The 13,853-nt window shown below is 39.0% G+C and overlaps 2 protein-coding genes across 2 annotated transcripts in view; one reads left to right on the plus strand and one right to left on the minus strand.

Moving 5' to 3' along the window:
* Window positions 1–306: 306 nt before the first annotated feature.
* Window positions 307–3,777, minus strand: LOC111236360 (high choriolytic enzyme 1-like). The gene is made up of 9 exons (XM_022765068.1): window positions 3,744–3,777; window positions 3,465–3,527; window positions 3,202–3,261; window positions 3,064–3,110; window positions 2,720–2,789; window positions 2,520–2,634; window positions 1,836–2,008; window positions 676–757; window positions 307–442 (listed from the first exon to the last, which is right to left on the minus strand). Exons 1-9 carry the CDS (start codon window positions 3,775–3,777, stop codon window positions 307–309), a joined length of 780 nt encoding a protein of 259 aa, XP_022620789.1.
* Window positions 3,778–7,068: 3,291 nt separating this feature from the next.
* The window catches only part of igf2r (insulin like growth factor 2 receptor), a 46,397-nt gene continuing 39,612 nt past the window's right edge, over window positions 7,069–13,853 (plus strand). The window contains exons 1-2 of the mRNA XM_022764933.1: window positions 7,069–7,274; window positions 9,938–10,077. Coding sequence (XP_022620654.1) covers window positions 7,138–7,274; window positions 9,938–10,077 — 277 coding nt within the window. The 5' untranslated portion in view covers window positions 7,069–7,137. The remainder of the gene's footprint in view (window positions 7,275–9,937; window positions 10,078–13,853) is intronic.

Consider the following 13,853-nt stretch of genomic DNA (forward strand, 5'->3'; position numbering starts at 1 on the left):
AACGTTTACATATAGGAATAATATTATATTGGGTTATGATACACTCAGTGGCCACTTTTTAGCTGCACCTGTACAGTCTACTTAGACTGACCGCTATACTTACAAGAAATAATAAACAGAGAACTTTTTTTTTTTTTTTTTTTTTTTTTTTTTTTTTTTTTTTTAAACTTTTATTAAATCTCATGGCAAATGCAGGTAAACCCTCAGTAAGCCCGCTCACAATGACCTCGTCCGCTCATCTGAAAGAGGAAATATGGTTTTAACATTGTTGATATGCTTTCACTGTGTATTGAAAAACACTGTGTTTTACAGGTTGTTACCACAGTGGTAGAGTCTGTTCAGTCTCTGTATGTCCAGCTGGCTGAGATGTGTCCTCTGACCCATCTGCACTCCACTCTGCTTGGGCAGCATCGTCGGACTTCCATCTACACTGAAGAAATACCTGCAACAAAAAAAAAACCAAAAAAAAAACGACAGTAACATTTACATGCAAGTCAGTCACTTCCATTTTTGGAAAAAAATAAAATGAAGCTACAGTAAGGACAAAATGATTAGATTGTAAAGTTAAAAAGAAAAAAAATAGTAATATTCAAAATATGTTTTAATGTAGATTGCAGCTGTTACACTTGGCAATGATAACCTGTTACTGAAGAAATGAGGATGGTTAGGACTTACGACCCATAATGCATTATGGAGTTAATGTCATACGGCAGGTTCAGAGTGTTCCCACGTTTCGTCTTGAAGTTCTTTTGTCTCCCTTTAAATCAGAAATGTTCTGAATGATTTATTAGGCTTTGGTCTTTTGAAGCCATAGCAACAAGTTGAAAATACAGTATCTGTGTCCAAATGTGCCATATTATATACTATTACCACAGAAATCCATGTGTGTGCAATGTTGTCATTTAAAAAAGGAGACTTCCTGTCCGAGTGAGCTTCTGTCATCTACCTTTTGTAACTCTATGCAATCTCTAAATCCACATCCACTACAGCAGCATTTTAACAAAGTTAAACAACAATTGATTTATGACTAGAGATGAAACTACAGCTCCCAGAATTCACAAGTGTTGCAGCATGGGTTCTTACGTCATGGCAATTTGGTTTCATCCATATCCATTAACCTCACCAGCTCCCGCTTCAAAAGTGTGTCCTGCTGTTATTACAGACACGTCTGAACTAACTAACCCCTCGACTCGCTCATGTGTGTCAGGCAGTGAGGTTCAGACTGCAAACACCTAGAACTTATGGGAAATGGTGTTTCTCAATATTATTAAAATTATAAATCAAAATATATAAAGTAGGCTGGAGTTTTAGTTATTAGAATTGCTACAAATGTCAATGAGATTTTCTTACATCTGAAGTTCCAGTTTCACCTCAGCTCCCTAAACTCTGCATCTTTGAACCTCTCACCCCGATCACATGCTTTTCTGTTATCTAGATGAAGTTAACCATTTTCCTTTTTATGTTTCATCCTTTGTTGTGTGTCCTTTTGTTTTTAACCTTTGATCTTTAACATGGTGACACACTATTTGTCTTTGGTCAAAGGTGGATCAGCTGATCAGGTGACCACCTGCTGAGCCCATTTACAACAGAATAAAGATCTGTAAAAGGACATGAAGACAGATTATGCTTATCTTCTAAATCTAAAGCACCTTTTTATGTTTCTAGTTTGAATATATTGCAAAGAAGCGAGTTTGAACAATTCCACAGCAGTGGCTGCCCCAGTTTTTCTGCCCCAAAAACAGATGCATGGAGTTGTACGTTGGCAGAATGCACAAATAGTTTGGACACAGCTAGTGTTTTTCATATAGAGAATTAAGATTAAGTGCCGTATTCACCTGGCATGATGCTCTGCCACTGCACAGTGATGTACTGATCCCGGTCCTTGCGGGTGTGCTCATGATGCAATCCCAGTGCATGGACGATCTCATGGCAAAGGTTCCCCACACTACATGACCGAGCATAATACACTACCTGGGGTCCTCCTCGACAGCCGACGGAGGACGCACAGCTAGAAAGTTAAAAAACAAAAAAACAAACCTCCAGTGGTGTCAAGACATGCAGTTATAGTTTTAATTTATTTGTTTTGGCAGGTGTTGAATTTCCCCTAGGGGATAAATAAAGTATCTATGTCTTTGAGATTTCTGCTTCCTCCTCCAATATAATGGAGGTGACTAAAAAATTACATTTGAAAGATTCTACATCTTTTCAATAAACACACCATCCGCAGTTCTGAGTGGAACTACTTTCTGCTAAAGAAATAGTCCCTATAAAGCAACTATAGAGCAACACTGACACTGCTTACTGTTATTTTTGTAAATGTACATTTTTAATGCTGTTAACAACAAATAATTCAGTTCTCCTCCAACACATTGGAATAGCTTATAGTTCCAAGTGCCCATACCTCTGGTTTTATTCAGCAATTCAAATAATAAAGTAAAAACAAAGTGACAGTTTTGTAGAGTTTTGTCATTTGAATGAACTGACCCTTTAACTGAAATATCCCGGGACATATTCCTCACCCTTTGCCGTTGAGGAACTTCAGGTAGTTCAGCTCTGTGGTGTGTCTTTGGAAGCGAATACAGGTGAAGTCAGATATCATTTTGAAGGCGGTGTAGATGTTTGACTCTCGATCAGCTGTTAGAATGAAAACATAGAAACTGTTTTACCATCTTCACAGTACTGGTCTCACATTATTAGAGTTAGAACCACAGCAACCCACCCACTTCATCACTGATGGTGTAAGGTACGATGGCGTCCAGCCACAGAGTCTCCACAGCATTCCTGTCCTCCTGTAAAGGTTAGACACAAACATTCAGTATCATTACCACTGAACTAAACACTAAGACTCCAGCAAGACTTACACAAGTCGTCTGACAAATTCAGCTTCAACACTCCCTGTCGTTTTCAATTTCGTCCAAATTTAAGGTCACATTAAATTACGGTGTATGTCATGTGTGTTTCCCCTTTTATCGGAGATATATCTTATTTCCTCTGGTCTAAAAATTCCCTGATGAAACTACATCTTTCTTTCAGCCATGTGGGACACAATGTTCTCCCTCTTACCGGAATCAAAATGTCTCCCTCTTGGACAGTCATGTCCTCCTGAAGCTCTACAAGAGTCACAGTGTAGGATAAAAACAGTGTACATTGCATTTATGAAAATGATTAATTTTATCTCTATGCGGAACATTTAAATTTTACCCTCTAAGGTTTCTGCACTGTGTCTCTGTGGTGGCTCAAGCAAGCTGGAAACATTCCCACCTGCAGAAATTTAAACATTAAATTAGATCATTTCATTAAAATCTCAGAAAAAGTTTTAAAACCCAGTGACAACCAACCTGGTGCAGCACTCGTCACATTGTGGGTGTCATTTAAAGGAACTGCACCAACTGACAAAGACAATAAGAATCAGTCAAAGGTGGATTATAACTGTAATTTTATATTTATGAAAATTGAGTTTGTACCTTTCAGAGATTCAGTAGAGGCTGGCTGTGGCACATCAAACATGAACGTGACAGTAACATTACCTGTGGAAATTATGGAGTACATCTTATATTAATCTTTATATTGGAGCTAATGTAAAAATCCAAAGGGCACCAACCTGTGGCAGGAGTAGTTGCAGCATTGTGGGATATATTTACAGGGACACCACCAGCTACGTGAAAACAAAGAGTGAATGATCATTGTAAATAAAAGAAATCATTATGTAGCAGGATATGCTGTTTGAATCCTTCAGTCTGTACCTGTCGACACGCAGATGAAGACCAGAAGCCACATAGTGCAACACAGCACAGACTCACAGAAAGAGAAGACCTCTGTTGGCTTTCTGACAAAAAACAGTTACCATGAGGCTTTTTTATTAACAGGTGTGAGTCATTCACACTAATTATGACCTTTCAGCTTCAGGCTGAACTGCAGAGGGCGCTGTAGATTTCTTAGTGGTGGGTTATTCTGTGGACACTGAAGAGTTTTAAAAGTTGCGGTACTGACGGTGCATACAGAGATGCATCATCAGGAGAGGCAAATCAGGCAAATGTTTGGGGCCCCTAAGGACAAAGGGGGCCCCTGATAGGCCCTCATATTGGCACATTTTGCATTGACAACTATAAACCCCCATAAACCTCCCATAAACACACTGCTGTATGATGATGAGCTGTAGCTAGCATCTGTAGTCTGATAATCTGCATGTGAGACATTTAGGGGACATCTGTAAATTGTAATATCTGCCAATAGTCTGCATGTGGGGGTAGTTCTTCAATGGGATTCTTTGCCCTCGGGCCCCCCAGAGATCGCCACCGGGTGCATATAATAGCCATTCATAGTGAATTGTTGTTTGCTACTAGTTTTTTCTCTCCATGTTTATGTTGGCAACTATACAGATGTATGCTTACATCCTTTGAGCAAAGGTTTAGAATCTTAGAAATATTTTCTAATGTCAAGTCTTGAGCCCAGTTTGGTTTTTATGCCTTAAAAGTGTCTCACACATTCAGAGAGTTTAATACTTTTTGCCGTCGCTGCATTGAGATCCTGGTATTTACAGACATTTATAGAATAGTGCTCAAGAATTACTCTGGAGGGGGGCTGAGGAGCGGAGGTGCTCTAGTAGGCCTATGATTTAAGACTCTCACAGTGTAATCACAACATTTCCTCTCATAGCTAAAATGTCCACTGTCAAATAAAAGCAAAAATACCCAATAAATAATGAGCTCTTGAGGAGCTTTTCAAGTATGAATTTTGGAAATGAACGAATGCAAAGAAGAAGTGAGCTGGAGGAGAAAACATGTTCAGATTTCTGAATAAATACAGGATTAAAGCTTTTTCAGCATCTGAGAATATAACAGGGGGAAAAAAGAAATTGAACATTGTTTAGACAGCTGGTCCTCAATGAATAGGCAGACTGCTTTTCTTTCACAAAGTGATGAATGAGGGTTTTTGTGGCTCCCAGCATGACCACTAGAGGGCCCAATACGACACCCTAAACAACTGAAGGCTCTCGATCAAAATATGTGGGTTTGTTACCCTGAGCTTTAACTTTCAGGCACGACTGCAGCTTTCTCCCAGGCGGAGGACTGACTCTCAACAAACTCCAGCAGTAAATGTTGGCGATGGCTGCGGTTAGAGGAATATGAGCTGAGGGGTTAGTGGTGAATGACGCAGGATTAGAACAGGATCGCTCTGCAAGACAGAACTCAGGGCTCAAAGTCAATAGCGACTATCTAGCTATGTGCCATAAGGAATGCTGCGTTCAGGTGTCCTTGAACATGCAGCAGTATAATGTGCATGTAACTAGAAATGCACTATGTCTATTCTTTTAATCAGTGAGTAGTTCTGGTCTTATAGCACCAGGATGTTGATGAACGACATGTGTTTATTGTTATTAATGGTGCTACATTCAGGCACCAGAGGCAGCACACACTACACAGTTCACTAAACTTTTATGTGGTTTTCTAGATACAATCATATTTTACAGTTTATATATTGTGTCCAAGTGATGGACTCTAGAGTGAAAACTTTACAGAGGTCAGTTTAACACAGGCTTTCCTCCTAAATATGTGTAGCCACCAAGCCCAAGGTTTAACCATTATCAGGGTTACTTATGCAGCTTACAGCTTTTTTCATTGGATGAATAATACGCTCTGTGATGAGTCAGTTACTGCAACTGACAATTATATTCTAAATGAATTGTATTGGTCTCTAAAGAGTCACAAAATAGGGGAACTCCACATCACTTAGTACCAAAACCCAGGTTTTTGTCATCTGTTCAATCCCTTAGCTTTAAATGTAAGTGATGGGGGACAAACCTCATTCTGTGACAAATGTAATCACAAGTATATCTAAAGCTAACATGAGGCCTCAGCCATTCAAATTAGTCAAATCAAGCACATGTCTGGACAGTTGAAGTCTTTTACAACTATCCTTCCACTGCGGCTCATTTAGGACACAGTGTTTAGGGAAAACATAAAAGGGTTTAACTTCTTGATTTGACTAACTTGGACAGCTGAAGCTATATTAGCTTTACAAGCTTTTAAAATCATTTTTACACAGAATGAGGACTGTGAGGAGGATTTGTCTATCAGTTACATAAAAATGCATTAGGAAGGGATTGTTTAATGGTGAGAAGGCGATTACAGCAAACAAAACCAGTTTTGTTGATCAAATTGGGGCCTAAGACAGACAGACAGACAGACAGACAGACAGACAGGCAGACTCTATGTTGTTTTAAAAATGACTTAAAATTAATGTGGTGAACTGAGGAAACCCTGTTTTAGGCTATTTCCTGTACTCTGCCAAGAACCGGACGGATTTGGTCTGGGTGGTAAAACAGCACAGAAGGTTGTGGGAACTTTTTCCTTAAACCTGAGCAGTGCATGCTGCACTACTTGGGGTCAGCCCTATGTTCCCACAGCCCTATGTTTCCACATTTCTAAGAATGTTTTGAAAATTAGGCCCTATTTTCCCACAGTCTTATATGTTCCCATAAGCCCATGTCCACACTAACCCGGGTAATATTTATCCGGTTAACCCTTCCGTCAAACTGAAAACGATGCTTACAAAAACGATCGCTGAGGTGGATAAATGTGAAGACACCGTGGAACGTGGATGCAAAGCGTTCTGAAAACGATTAGTGTGGATGGAGATCATTTTCATTGTGAATGTGCATTTTTATATTTACCCAGGTTAATGTGGACAAGGCCTAAGATTTTTCTCAAAAGGAAACATTATGGTCCCATATTTCTTAACATAGGGCTGTGGGAACATAGACTCGCTCCCCACTACTTTATACCTTGATGCACCTTGGTGTTGCAATAACAACTTATCTAATTTATGGTTTATTGCCTCACTCAAGTGCCTTTATATAGATAGAAGACGCTACCTTTTCATATTTATCTTGTTGTCTATTTCTGAGTTACCAAACATAATTTCGTTATGTGCCTACAATGACAAATAAAAGTGTCTTGCGTCGTAGCTGTTACATTACAGTTTTCCCACAGGCCCTGAACACAGCATCAGTCACTATCATGTGATGTCCTGTCATGTGCTGCAGTCACTTCCTACTGATTTGGTCCGGAGCAGACAGACTCTGCTGTATCATGTCGTCTTAGTCGGGCTCCTCAGACATTATCCACTGCAGTGAACATGTTGTTTCGGTATAAATCCAGCCGTTGTGCATCTCTGAAGCTGGGCCTTTGGTTCGTGGCGAGTCTGGGATGTTTGCTAGTCCGGTCCGGAGCAGAGGAGGACAGCAGCAGCCTGTGGTACCAGGACCTCTGCAGGTAACTAACACACCTCCGGAGCAAACACTGCAGCTTCGAACACAACAAATAACAACATTACAGCAATTCTTCCGAATCCTTTTCCGAATTCTAACTTGATTCACAGATAAGTCAGTGGATGATTTATTTGCCTGTTGTCGGACACCCGGTGACTCATAACAAGGATGAAATGAAACATTACAAGGTTTCCTGTTAAATTTAGCTCATTAACAATCAATTGGCTCTTTGTTTCAGTTACAATATCAACTTTTACATTTGGTTTGCCAGGCTTGCTAACGTTAAATTACCCGTATCAACGATGCAAGAGAGCTAATATATCGATGAAAACAGTTTTCTTGTCTGAAAAACCGAGCTGCTTGATAAGTTTTAGTCGGCCCACAGTTGAAATGACTCTCTGGAACTCTGTGAAAATTATCTCAGGCTAAACGAGTTAACGGTTATATCTGTTTTTATCAAGCTAAAGTGTAGCCTAGCTAACTGCTAACGCTACATCATGCAACTGTCATGTAACAGCTAACGCTAACTGTTAACACAGTAAATCACATGTTTTAGAGTCTGGCATGGCAGCTTTTACATAAAAAAAACATTCACTCAAGTGCTGCGTTTGAATATAAATTTGTGGTACTTGTACTTGGGTATTTTAATTTTATGATACTTTCACTTCTATATTTCATAGCGAAATATTGTACTTTGTATTTCACTACATTTATTTGGCAGTTTTAGTTACCTTTTACTTTACTTATCAATATGTTTGTATACTGAACATAAAGTATGAAGAGCTTGTAAAACATAATGCATTATTTAACTACCCACCAGTGTATACCAGCAGAATTAGATTATCAATAAGAGAATCACGTCATTTTAAACATGTAAATATAATAAACATTTCATATTTCCAGCTTTTCAAATGTGACGATTTTCTGCTTTTCCTTTTGAATTATTCCGACTTCAGTTTAGTTTGAATAATTGTGAGGTTTGGACTATTTGTTGGACAAAACAAACATTGTGAAGGTGTCACTTTGGATCTTTACAAACCAAACAATCTATCAATTAATCCAGCAAGTAATCAGGAGATAAACCTTAAAGAAAATAACCATTGGTTGCAGCCCTACATAGTTAAAAAAAATAGCTCCACTTCAACAAACTGTTATTGTAAAGAAGATGTGCATTAATACATAAGTAATAATAATCTAATTATTACCTCCCCTGTGACTGTTATATTACTAGATCTGAACAGTATAACAATCACAGGGACCATTTTTTCTGCATTGAGTACTTATTTTTATACATGCTCTTAATTTAGGTACATTTTCAATTTTTGATACAGGACTTTTACATGTAATGGGGGACTTGTACAGAGTGGTCTTAGTGGTTTTACTTTAGAAAAGGATCTGACTAGTTCTTCCACCACTGATCAGAGGTAACATTATACTGCAAACTGTCGGCTAAATACAGTGTTGTCCTCCTGTTGCTCAAATATTGACACAGCAATAAGGCTGAAAAGATAACAGGTAGGTCGGGCTGAAATGTCAGGCTGGTTACATTTCATTAACCATGTTCATGTAAGGAGGCTGTTTATAAACAGAGATAGTTCACCAGAAACTTTTGTCAGGTTTAATTGCAAATGGGATATAGGCAGCGGTAGATGAAGTGTCATTCAGATCATTTACTTTTATTTATCATTTACTAGAGTTGTGTGCAAAAGTTTGTGCAGCCCTGGGCAGATGACATATTTTGATGATTTTTGTTGTGAAAATAATTCAATGCAACCCCTGCAGCATACAGACATTTAAAAAGAATGGGCCTCAAATGTTAATGCGCTGTTAGTTTTTATTCCATGAGCTTAAAAAACAGAAAAGAGACGCTCTCCTTGCAGGTCGCTCCAAGTGCTGAGATATTTTTAGGCTGTCTGGCTCACACAGTGTGTTTAAGATCCGCCCATTTTCAATGATGTTCAGGTCAGAGGACTGTGAGAGCCGTTCAGAAAGCTCCAGCTTTTTTTTCTTGAGGTGGTTCATGGTAGATTTTAAGGTCTGTGTCAGATCAATGTCTTGTTTTAGAAACAAGCTTCTTTTTACTTTCGCTTCTTGACTGACTGCAGGACAAATGCATCCGGTTTTTGCTCATATTCACTGGAATCCCTTCTTCCCTCTATCTTTGCATTGTGCAATGTGTCTGTTGTTTCTGTCACTCAATTTATCGATTTATCGACTTATTGATGCAGCTGTAAATCAGATGATTCAATTGCTTAATCTATACATTTTCAAAGTAATGAAAAATACCCATCACAACTTTCCTAAAGGTTGAAAATGTTTTTTGTCTGACCAATACTCTGAAACGTCAATATATTCAGTTTATTACCATGAGACAAAACAAGCAGCAAATCCTCACATATGAGAAGTTGGAACCAGGTAATTTTTGTCATTTTTGCTTGAGACAATAAATCACTCAAACATTTCTTTCTCAACTAAATAATAATACAATATTAAAATAGTTGATTTTTCTGTCGATTAACTATTGTTTCAGCTCTGCAAGCCAATTTTAATTTATCTTCTAATGTCAGGAAAATTTTGTTCAGTGGATCAGTAAATCAATCAATATGGAAAAGTCCCTGCACCAAGTCTGTCCTGTGTCCTTCATGTCTTTTGTTTCTTGCGTTGCAGTTATAAATGGGAAGCTGTGGACCGAGATAACAATGTGAGCTACACGTTGAAGCTCTGCGAATCTTCACCGTCAACCAGCTGCGGCCCCGGCACCGCCGTCTGCGCTAGCAGCCTCAAAACCAACACCAAACAGTCTGTTGGTGAGTACCGGTGCACACTGGGACACAGTAAAAGTTTTGCAGTTGCATCAAAAGCTTTTATCAGCCAGGTGTCATGGCTTCATGTCAGTCTGCTGGAGAGATAAAACGCTAAACAGGAAAGAAGCTAAGAAGAGAAAACTTGATTGTTTAGGAAAGTTTGATCAAGGTTTTGACAGGTTCTCTTCAGCATGAACGATGACTGTGTGTTCAAATGCAGCTTTGCCAATAGTTTAATGGACCTGGTGACATTTTAAGGCCTGTTGTGTTATTTTTTTGAATGTCACTGTGGTCAGAGACTTTGTTCCTGTAGAGAGCTGCGGATGTAAAGGAGTGTTTAAGTGCAGCTTCTGTGGTTTGGAGGGTGTCAGAGAACATGTTTTCAGCTTAGGTGTTGTGATGCCAGCTTTCTTCTGTGACAGTGAAGAATGTGATAGAATACCTGTGATTGGCCAAGAGTTAAAGGGAAGAGATGTTTCATTTTCCCTCTAGTTTGGACGTGAGGGTTAAGCCAGGCAGCCCCAAATCAGGCGCCCCAGACTAATAATTTTAGAATCTACCAGACCGGTTGTTGTTTAATGTACAGGTTGGAGGGGGGCGGGGTCACAACAAATGGTTAAGCCTCTGAACAATGAATGATTAATGCTCTCGGACACTCGGTTGGATTTCTGGAGGGCCAGAAATTTGTGGTCTTCTGTCTCACTGTCACTGTCTAATTTCCCTCATTGCTGCTATCACACGATCTGTTATCAACTGTAATGAGCTTATTCTAACAGTCACTTTTTACACAGAGTTGTAGTCTGTAGTTGTAGTTGTAGTCTTGAAACCTGTGTGATGACGCTTTGAATGTCCCCGGAGAAGATGTAGACCACATTGCCACCACATTCCCACACTGTCTGCACCTGTTTTCTTCTTACTTTGTGCAGTTCTACTATGAACAGAAAGTGATTCTGCCGTTCTCTCTCTCTCTCTCTCTCTCTCTCTCACTCAACACTGAGGATGCAGTCGTGTTGTTTGAATAAACTTTATTGGCATTGTCACTGGACATAAACGACAGGGGGCTCCGTGCTTATGATCAGTGTGAGCTCCTCGTCGTGTTTGGCTGATTGACCTGTGCAATGTGAGAATAGGTTTCACAGGTGCTCATCAAAACGTGTGCAGTGAAAGTTACACAATTTACAGGTTCAATAAAATCACACAGTGTCTGCTCAGCTTTATGTGGGAGTCGTAACGAGAGGATGGTTCACCTGTTGTTGTTTTGGCATTGGCTGTGGCCCTCAGTCACCTGTGTAAAGTTTGCTAATAAATCCAGGTACTGTAATGTCTTCTTTGCTGTACTTTGGACATCATTCGTTCCGTCTTGTCGCTCCTCAGGGCCACAACCTGTGTGAAGTTGCAAATTTCAGCTCAAAATGTGGTTTTGCAATCGTCACCTTTGTCCCCAGCAGGAGACAGGCTCAATGTCATAAAAACGAATAGAATAGATTCCTGTTGTCACCTTGTGTCCGACAGTGTCGTGCAGGATAATTGAGTTCGCTTTGCTGGGGAGCAGCAGTGTGTTTACAGCAGGAGTCGGCCAGAATCCAGCATGTTGGAGTTTACTGTCACAGTCTGATGTGGCACCCAACCATGAGCTGATGCACAGTTGGTGCTATCTGAGTCCAATGCGTCCCCTGTGTCACATGACAGCCACACAGCAGAACATTTAGTGGCTCTTTAGTGACACTGCTTGAAAAAAATCTAATTCCTAGCAGCTGTTGTGTTTATATAGCTGCACTGTGGTCATTTTGTGGGCATGAAATTAGCTGTGAATTAACTGGGAGCAGGACTGTGGTCAAGAACATTTGAACTGTGAAATGCTGTAGTTTGATCTTTTTTTCTCCTCTTTCTAAGACCTGAAGTGGAGTGTGGTGGTTAAAGTGTGTCTGCACATCAGTGGCCATGAAGGGAAAACAATAGAAAGAGTGTGTAGAGTCTTTTGATTACTGATTTAAATATCTGGAGATTTTCAACAACTTATTTATTTATTTATTTTTATTTTTTTTTCGATAATTTTGACATATAAGATGCACTACTGCCTCTGCATCTCTGCTGTGTAGATAGATAGATAGATAGATAGATAGATAGATAGATAGATAGATAGATAGATAGATGGATAGATTATCAAAATATTTGCAGATTCATTTTCTGTCAATTGGCCAATCAGTGAATTGACTAATTGCTGGAGCTGAAGTTGCTGTTGTCATAGAGCCTTATCTAGTGCCTAATCTCTCACTGTATATAAGACCTGATGAATATCCTACTCTGATGGAAACTGCAAAACAATCAATATAAGAATAGATGTTAATTATATTTACAGAAACTAATAAATCAATGGAATTTACACATGGTTTAAACAGTGGATGGGTTTATGTCAGGTCATAAACAGTGACTGAACTGTTGTGAGGGGAGTTATTGTTGCTACATCTCATATACAGAACTCATCACATGACCAGTGAGGGGTTTATTAAATGTGGAGAGAAGTGCAGCTGCATGGATCCATCTCTCAGAGCTTTATCAGAACATTAGCAGATCTGATCTGTGTGTGTGTGTGTGTGTGTGTGTGTGTGTGTGTGTGTGTGTGTGTGTGTGTGTGTCAGCAAGATCCACATCTGTGTCCTAGAGGGTCTGAAGTGTCTCAGCTTCTCTCTTCACTGTTCTTCTAGCTCTTTGATACCAAGCAAACTCCTGTCTTCTTTCTGCAGTTCAACCATTTAGACCATTAACCAGCTCATGTGCTGCATGTATATATTTTTAGATGAATTGGTAATTAATAAAATCTGTAATAAAAAAGGATCTGAGAGTTTTTCTAATGTTGATTATAAGCCAAACAGAGACAGAGACAGCCCTGATCTCTGATTAATACAGCAGCCTTAATTGATTAAGCTGGATCTAAAGCAGCGGCTCTCAGACCTTCTCAGTCATGCTTCATATTTAGAGGCTGAAAAACAACTCTGCTCCTGGAAACCAGTTTAAACTGAATATAGATGACTCAATAATGAAAATAGTTAGAGAAGTTATTATATTGACCAAGAAAGTAAAGCTGAATTTTGTTTTATTGAAAGAACATTAAAATCAAAAACTTGAAATTGAAAAAAATTGAAAATTTTCTTATTCTTTACATGAGTTACCTTTTGTGCAAATTAGAGCTGCAGCAATTAGTCGATCCAGAAAAAAAAGGTAATCAATCATTCAGTCATTTCAGTAATTTTCAAGCACAAAATGTCAAACATTTGCTGTTTCTAGCTTCTCTAATGTGAGGATTTGCTTGTTATGGGGTGTTTTTTTTCACTATTTCTTCTATTTCTTGACATTTTAAAGACTAAATGATTAATTAAGAAAATAATCTGCATGTTAATTGATGATGGAAGTAATTGTTAGTTGCAGTTTGCATCACATGATCAAAAGTCTCCCCAGCGTGTTGTTTCCTGTCTATATGAGCGTTGCTAATTTGCCCTGTTAGTATGAAAGTACTTGTTTGTTTATTGTTCCAACATCAATCAGATTCATTCATTTTTAGTTCCCCTCCACACTGGCTCATAAGCATCCAGAAGCAACGGGCCCCCCTGTGGTGAGGGCCCCACAGTTTTGAAAACCACTAATTAAACCAGGGGACCCTTTGAGCTGCTGCATTGTCATTCATGAACATATTTCTGATACGTTTTGACATATTTTATAATATTAGAGTTAACATGTAGACATAAATGTTAAACATCTTTTCTTTATTCTGATACACAGTC

The sequence above is a fragment of the Seriola dumerili genome, unplaced genomic scaffold (assembly GCF_002260705.1).
Source record: "Seriola dumerili isolate Sdu_G_001 unplaced genomic scaffold, Sdu_1.0 BDQW01000025.1, whole genome shotgun sequence".
NCBI lineage: Eukaryota > Metazoa > Chordata > Actinopteri > Carangiformes > Carangidae > Seriola > Seriola dumerili.

Bases quoted from the DNA above. Each gene is read 5' to 3' on its own strand.
- LOC111236360 (XM_022765068.1), bottom strand. From the start codon at position 3,777: ATGTGGCTTCTGGTCTTCATCTGCGTGTCGACAG. The intron at 3,528-3,743 runs GTACAGACTGAA...TAATTTCCACAG, and splicing joins CTTCATCTGCGTGTCGACAG to GTAATGTTACTGTCACGTTC. The intron at 2,790-3,063 runs GTAAGAGGGAGA...TAACCTTTACAG, and splicing joins AGGGAGACATTTTGATTCCG to GAGGACAGGAATGCTGTGGA.